The sequence below is a fragment of the Puntigrus tetrazona genome, chromosome 1 (genome assembly GCF_018831695.1).
Source record: "Puntigrus tetrazona isolate hp1 chromosome 1, ASM1883169v1, whole genome shotgun sequence".
NCBI lineage: Eukaryota > Metazoa > Chordata > Actinopteri > Cypriniformes > Cyprinidae > Puntigrus > Puntigrus tetrazona.
In genome coordinates, this window is record NC_056699.1 from 21,824,957 (window position 1) to 21,833,024 (window position 8,068).

General features: G+C 42.5%; 1 protein-coding gene across 1 annotated transcript; it reads right to left on the reverse strand.

Moving 5' to 3' along the window:
* Window positions 1–2,599: 2,599 nt before the first annotated feature.
* LOC122348927 (mucin-5AC-like) lies at window positions 2,600–7,978 on the reverse strand (the record flags this gene model as incomplete). The annotated part of the gene is made up of 5 exons (XM_043244817.1): window positions 2,600–2,637; window positions 2,826–3,362; window positions 5,029–5,218; window positions 5,408–5,947; window positions 7,931–7,978. Coding segments are annotated over 5 exons (1,353 nt in total), but the record flags the coding sequence as incomplete, so codon positions are not given.
* Between the last annotated feature and the right edge of the window lie 90 nt (window positions 7,979–8,068).

Genomic DNA, 8,068 nt, shown 5'->3' on the forward strand with positions numbered 1-8,068 from the left:
CAGAGTTGTGGTTGTTGCATCAGATGTTGTTGATGTTGGTGCCAGAGTTGATGATGACTGAAGTAAGACATTGGTAGCCAAAGTTGTTGATGCATCAGTACTTGTTGTGGAGTCAGGCACAGTTGCGGTTGATGCATCTGTGATTAATATTACAGGAGTGGTTGTGGAATCTGAAATTTTTGCATCACTAGATTTTGTACTGTCAGGCACAGTTGTTGTTGCTCCACTAGACGTTGATGTTGGTGCAATACTTGAGGATGTTTGGGGCATGGTTGTGGAAGCCAAAGTTGTTGTTGCATCTGTAGATGTGGTGCTGTCAGACAGACTTGTGGTTGATGCATCAGTTGTTACAATTAGCGTGCGGTTTCCTGAATCCAAAGTTGTTGTCGCATAACTAGATATTGTGGTCTCAGTCACAGTTGTTGTTTCTCCATTAGCTATTGATGTTGGTGAAGTATGTGATGATGATTGAGCGGTGGTTGTGGAAGCCAAAGATGTTGTTGTATCTGTACTTGTTGTGGTGTCAGACAGATCTGTAGTAGAAGCAACAGATGCTGTCGATGTTGGTGCAATAGTTGATGATGTTGATTCGGTGGATTGGGAAGATAAAGTTGTTGTCACATCAATAGTTGTATTGGTGTCAAGCAGAGTTGTGGTTGTTGCATCAGATGTTGTTGATGTTGGTGCCAGAGTTGATGATGACTGAAGTAAGACATTGGTAGCCAAAGTTGTTGATGCATCAGTACTTGTTGTGGAGTCAGGCACAGTTGCGGTTGATGCATCTGTGATTAATATTACAGGAGTGGTTGTGGAATCTGAAATTTTTGCATCACTAGATTTTGTACTGTCAGGCACAGTTGTTGTTGCTCCACTAGACGTTGATGTTGGTGCAATACTTGAGGATGTTTGGGGCATGGTTGTGGAAGCCAAAGTTGTTGTTGCATCTGTAGATGTGGTGCTGTCAGACAGACTTGTGGTTGATGCATCAGTTGTTACAATTAGCGGTGCGGTTCCTGAATCCAAAGTTGTTGTCGCATAACTAGATATTGTGGTCTCAGTCACAGTTGTTGTTTCTCCATTAGCTATTGATGTTGGTGAAGTATGTGATGATGATTGAGCGGTGGTTGTGGAAGCCAAAGATGTTGTTGTATCTGTACTTGTTGTGGTGTCAGACAGATCTGTAGTAGAAGCAACAGATGCTGTCGATGTTGGTGCAATAGTTGATGATGTTGATTCGGTGGATTGGGAAGATAAAGTTGTTGTCACATCAATAGTTGTATTGGTGTCAAGCAGAGTTGTGGTTGTTGCATCAGATGTTGTTGATGTTGGTGCCAGAGTTGATGATGACTGAAGTAAGACATTGGTAGCCAAAGTTGTTGATGCATCAGTACTTGTTGTGGAGTCAGGCACAGTTGCGGTTGATGCATCTGTGATTAATATTACAGGAGTGGTTGTGGAATCTGAAATGTTTGCATCACTAGATTTTGTACTGTCAGGCACAGTTGTTGTTGCTCCACTAGACGTTGATGTTGGTGCAATACTTGAGGATGTTTGGGGCATGGTTGTGGAAGCCAAAGTTGTTGTTGCATCTGTAGATGTGGTGCTGTCAGACAGACTTGTGGTTGATGCATCAGTTGTTACAATTAGCGGTGCGGTTCCTGAATCCAAAGTTGTTGTCGCATAACTAGATATTGTGGTCTCAGTCACAGTTGTTGTTTCTCCATTAGCTATTGATGTTGGTGAAGTATGTGATGATGATTGAGCGGTGGTTGTGGAAGCCAAAGATGTTGTTGTATCTGTACTTGTTGTGGTGTCAGACAGATCTGTAGTAGAAGCAACAGATGCTGTCGATGTTGGTGCAATAGTTGATGATGTTGATTCGGTGGATTGGGAAGATAAAGTTGTTGTCACATCAATAGTTGTATTGGTGTCAAGCAGAGTTGTGGTTGTTGCATCAGATGTTGTTGATGTTGGTGCCAGAGTTGATGATGACTGAAGTAAGACATTGGTAGCCAAAGTTGTTGATGCATCAGTACTTGTTGTGGAGTCAGGCACAGTTGCGGTTGATGCATCTGTGATTAATATTACAGGAGTGGTTGTGGAATCTGAAATTTTTGCATCACTAGATTTTGTACTGTCAGGCACAGTTGTTGTTGCTCCACTAGACGTTGATGTTGGTGCAATACTTGAGGATGTTTGGGGCATGGTTGTGGAAGCCAAAGTTGTTGTTGCATCTGTAGATGTGGTGCTGTCAGACAGACTTGTGGTTGATGCATCAGTTGTTACAATTAGCGGTGCGGTTCCTGAATCCAAAGTTGTTGTCGCATAACTAGATATTGTGGTCTCAGTCACAGTTGTTGTTTCTCCATTAGCTATTGATGTTGGTGAAGTATGTGATGATGATTGAGCGGTGGTTGTGGAAGCCAAAGATGTTGTTGTATCTGTACTTGTTGTGGTGTCAGACAGATCTGTAGTAGAAGCAACAGATGCTGTCGATGTTGGTGCAATAGTTGATGATGTTGATTCGGTGGATTGGGAAGATAAAGTTGTTGTCACATCAATAGTTGTATTGGTGTCAAGCAGAGTTGTGGTTGTTGCATCAGATGTTGTTGATGTTGGTGCCAGAGTTGATGATGACTGAAGTAAGACATTGGTAGCCAAAGTTGTTGATGCATCAGTACTTGTTGTGGAGTCAGGCACAGTTGCGGTTGATGCATCTGTGATTAATATTACAGGAGTGGTTGTGGAATCTGAAATGTTTGCATCACTAGATTTTGTACTGTCAGGCACAGTTGTTGTTGCTCCACTAGACGTTGATGTTGGTGCAATACTTGAGGATGTTTGGGGCATGGTTGTGGAAGCCAAAGTTGTTGTTGCATCTGTAGATGTGGTGCTGTCAGACAGACTTGTGGTTGATGCATCAGTTGTTACAATTAGCGGTGCGGTTCCTGAATCCAAAGTTGTTGTCGCATAACTAGATATTGTGGTCTCAGTCACAGTTGTTGTTTCTCCATTAGCTATTGATGTTGGTGAAGTATGTGATGATGATTGAGCGGTGGTTGTGGAAGCCAAAGATGTTGTTGTATCTGTACTTGTTGTGGTGTCAGACAGATCTGTAGTAGAAGCAACAGATGCTGTCGATGTTGGTGCAATAGTTGATGATGTTGATTCGGTGGATTGGGAAGATAAAGTTGTTGTCACATCAATAGTTGTATTGGTGTCAAGCAGAGTTGTGGTTGTTGCATCAGATGTTGTTGATGTTGGTGCCAGAGTTGATGATGACTGAAGTAAGACATTGGTAGCCAAAGTTGTTGATGCATCAGTACTTGTTGTGGAGTCAGGCACAGTTGCGGTTGATGCATCTGTGATTAATATTACAGGAGTGGTTGTGGAATCTGAAATTTTTGCATCACTAGATTTTGTACTGTCAGGCACAGTTGTTGTTGCTCCACTAGACGTTGATGTTGGTGCAATACTTGAGGATGTTTGGGGCATGGTTGTGGAAGCCAAAGTTGTTGTTGCATCTGTAGATGTGGTGCTGTCAGACAGACTTGTGGTTGATGCATCAGTTGTTACAATTAGCGGTGCGGTTCCTGAATCCAAAGTTGTTGTCGCATAACTAGATATTGTGGTCTCAGTCACAGTTGTTGTTTCTCCATTAGCTATTGATGTTGGTGAAGTATGTGATGATGATTGAGCGGTGGTTGTGGAAGCCAAAGATGTTGTTGTATCTGTACTTGTTGTGGTGTCAGACAGATCTGTAGTAGAAGCAACAGATGCTGTCGATGTTGGTGCAATAGTTGATGATGTTGATTCGGTGGATTGGGAAGATAAAGTTGTTGTCACATCAATAGTTGTATTGGTGTCAAGCAGAGTTGTGGTTGTTGCATCAGATGTTGTTGATGTTGGTGCCAGAGTTGATGATGACTGAAGTAAGACATTGGTAGCCAAAGTTGTTGATGCATCAGTACTTGTTGTGGAGTCAGGCACAGTTGCGGTTGATGCATCTGTGATTAATATTACAGGAGTGGTTGTGGAATCTGAAATGTTTGCATCACTAGATTTTGTACTGTCAGGCACAGTTGTTGTTGCTCCACTAGACGTTGATGTTGGTGCAATACTTGAGGATGTTTGGGGCATGGTTGTGGAAGCCAAAGTTGTTGTTGCATCTGTAGATGTGGTGCTGTCAGACAGACTTGTGGTTGATGCATCAGTTGTTACAATTAGCGGTGCGGTTCCTGAATCCAAAGTTGTTGTCGCATAACTAGATATTGTGGTCTCAGTCACAGTTGTTGTTTCTCCATTAGCTATTGATGTTGGTGAAGTATGTGATGATGATTGAGCGGTGGTTGTGGAAGCCAAAGATGTTGTTGTATCTGTACTTGTTGTGGTGTCAGACAGATCTGTAGTAGAAGCAACAGATGCTGTCGATGTTGGTGCAATAGTTGATGATGTTGATTCGGTGGATTGGGAAGATAAAGTTGTTGTCACATCAATAGTTGTATTGGTGTCAAGCAGAGTTGTGGTTGTTGCATCAGATGTTGTTGATGTTGGTGCCAGAGTTGATGATGACTGAAGTAAGACATTGGTAGCCAAAGTTGTTGATGCATCAGTACTTGTTGTGGAGTCAGGCACAGTTGCGGTTGATGCATCTGTGATTAATATTACAGGAGTGGTTGTGGAATCTGAAATGTTTGCATCACTAGATTTTGTACTGTCAGGCACAGTTGTTTGTTGCTCCACTAGACGTTGATGTTGGTGCAATACTTGAGGATGTTTGGGGCATGGTTGTGGAAGCCAAAGTTGTTGTTGCATCTGTAGATGTGGTGCTGTCAGACAGACTTGTGGTTGATGCATCAGTTGTTACAATTAGCGGTGCGGTTCCTGAATCCAAAGTTGTTGTCGCATAACTAGATATTGTGGTCTCAGTCACAGTTGTTGTTTCTCCATTAGCTATTGATGTTGGTGAAGTATGTGATGATGATTGAGCGGTGGTTGTGGAAGCCAAAGATGTTGTTGTATCTGTACTTGTTGTGGTGTCAGACAGATCTGTAGTAGAAGCAACAGATGCTGTCGATGTTGGTGCAATAGTTGATGATGTTGATTCGGTGGATTGGGAAGATAAAGTTGTTGTCACATCAATAGTTGTATTGGTGTCAAGCAGAGTTGTGGTTGTTGCATCAGATGTTGTTGATGTTGGTGCCAGAGTTGATGATGACTGAAGTAAGACATTGGTAGCCAAAGTTGTTGATGCATCAGTACTTGTTGTGGAGTCAGGCACAGTTGCGGTTGATGCATCTGTGATTAATATTACAGGAGTGGTTGTGGAATCTGAAATGTTTGCATCACTAGATTTTGTACTGTCAGGCACAGTTGTTGTTGCTCCACTAGACGTTGATGTTGGTGCAATACTTGAGGATGTTTGGGGCATGGTTGTGGAAGCCAAAGTTGTTGTTGCATCTGTAGATGTGGTGCTGTCAGACAGACTTGTGGTTGATGCATCAGTTGTTACAATTAGCGGTGCGGTTCCTGAATCCAAAGTTGTTGTCGCATAACTAGATATTGTGGTCTCAGTCACAGTTGTTGTTTCTCCATTAGCTATTGATGTTGGTGAAGTATGTGATGATGACTGAGCGGTGGTTGTGGAAGCCAAAGATGTTGTTGTATCTGTACTTGTTGTGGTGTCAGACAGATCTGTAGTAGAAGCAACAGATGCTGTCGATGTTGGTGCAATAGTTGATGATGTTGATTCGGTGGATTGGGAAGATAAAGTTGTTGTCACATCAATAGTTGTATTGGTGTCAAGCAGAGTTGTGGTTGTTGCATCAGATGTTGTTGATGTTGGTGCCAGAGTTGATGATGACTGAAGTAAGACATTGGTAGCCAAAGTTGTTGATGCATCAGTACTTGTTGTGGAGTCAGGCACAGTTGCGGTTGATGCATCTGTGATTAATATTACAGGAGTGGTTGTGGAATCTGAAATGTTTGCATCACTAGATTTTGTACTGTCAGGCACAGTTGTTGTTGCTCCACTAGACGTTGATGTTGGTGCAATACTTGAGGATGTTTGGGGCATGGTTGTGGAAGCCAAAGTTGTTGTTGCATCTGTAGATGTGGTGCTGTCAGACAGACTTGTGGTTGATGCATCAGTTGTTACAATTAGCGGTGCGGTTCCTGAATCCAAAGTTGTTGTCGCATAACTAGATATTGTGGTCTCAGTCACAGTTGTTGTTTCTCCATTAGCTATTGATGTTGGTGAAGTATGTGATGATGACTGAGCGGTGGTTGTGGAAGCCAAAGATGTTGTTGTATCTGTACTTGTTGTGGTGTCAGACAGATCTGTAGTAGAAGCAACAGATGCTGTCGATGTTGGTGCAATAGTTGATGATGTTGATTCGGTGGATTGGGAAGATAAAGTTGTTGTCACATCAATAGTTGTATTGGTGTCAAGCAGAGTTGTGGTTGTTGCATCAGATGTTGTTGATGTTGGTGCCAGAGTTGATGATGACTGAAGTAAGACATTGGTAGCCAAAGTTGTTGATGCATCAGTACTTGTTGTGGAGTCAGGCACAGTTGCGGTTGATGCATCTGTGATTAATATTACAGGAGTGGTTGTGGAATCTGAAATGTTTGCATCACTAGATTTTGTACTGTCAGGCACAGTTGTTGTTGCTCCACTAGACGTTGATGTTGGTGCAATACTTGAGGATGTTTGGGGCATGGTTGTGGAAGCCAAAGTTGTTGTTGCATCTGTAGATGTGGTGCTGTCAGACAGACTTGTGGTTGATGCATCAGTTGTTACAATTAGCGGTGCGGTTCCTGAATCCAAAGTTGTTGTCGCATAACTAGATATTGTGGTCTCAGTCACAGTTGTTGTTTCTCCATTAGCTATTGATGTTGGTGAAGTATGTGATGATGACTGAGCGGTGGTTGTGGAAGCCAAAGATGTTGTTGTATCTGTACTTGTTGTGGTGTCAGACAGATCTGTAGTAGAAGCAACAGATGCTGTCGATGTTGGTGCAATAGTTGATGATGTTGATTCGGTGGATTGGGAAGATAAAGTTGTTGTCACATCAATAGTTGTATTGGTGTCAAGCAGAGTTGTGGTTGTTGCATCAGATGTTGTTGATGTTGGTGCCAGAGTTGATGATGACTGAAGTAAGACATTGGTAGCCAAAGTTGTTGATGCATCAGTACTTGTTGTGGAGTCAGGCACAGTTGCGGTTGATGCATCTGTGATTAATATTACAGGAGTGGTTGTGGAATCTGAAATGTTTGCATCACTAGATTTTGTACTGTCAGGCACAGTTGTTGTTGCTCCACTAGACGTTGATGTTGGTGCAATACTTGAGGATGTTTGGGGCATGGTTGTGGAAGCCAAAGTTGTTGTTGCATCTGTAGATGTGGTGCTGTCAGACAGACTTGTGGTTGATGCATCAGTTGTTACAATTAGCGGTGCGGTTCCTGAATCCAAAGTTGTTGTCGCATAACTAGATATTGTGGTCTCAGTCACAGTTGTTGTTTCTCCATTAGCTATTGATGTTGGTGAAGTATGTGATGATGACTGAGCGGTGGTTGTGGAAGCCAAAGATGTTGTTGTATCTGTACTTGTTGTGGTGTCAGACAGATCTGTAGTAGAAGCAACAGATGCTGTCGATGTTGGTGCAATAGTTGATGATGTTGATTCGGTGGATTGGGAAGATAAAGTTGTTGTCACATCAATAGTTGTATTGGTGTCAAGCAGAGTTGTGGTTGTTGCATCAGATGTTGTTGATGTTGGTGCCAGAGTTGATGATGACTGAAGTAAGACATTGGTAGCCAAAGTTGTTGATGCATCAGTACTTGTTGTGGAGTCAGGCACAGTTGCGGTTGATGCATCTGTGATTAATATTACAGGAGTGGTTGTGGAATCTGAAATGTTTGCATCACTAGATTTTGTACTGTCAGGCACAGTTGTTGTTGCTCCACTAGACGTTGATGTTGGTGCAATACTTGAGGATGTTTGGGGCATGGTTGTGGAAGCCAAAGTTGTTGTTGCATCTGTAGATGTGGTGCTGTCAGACAGACT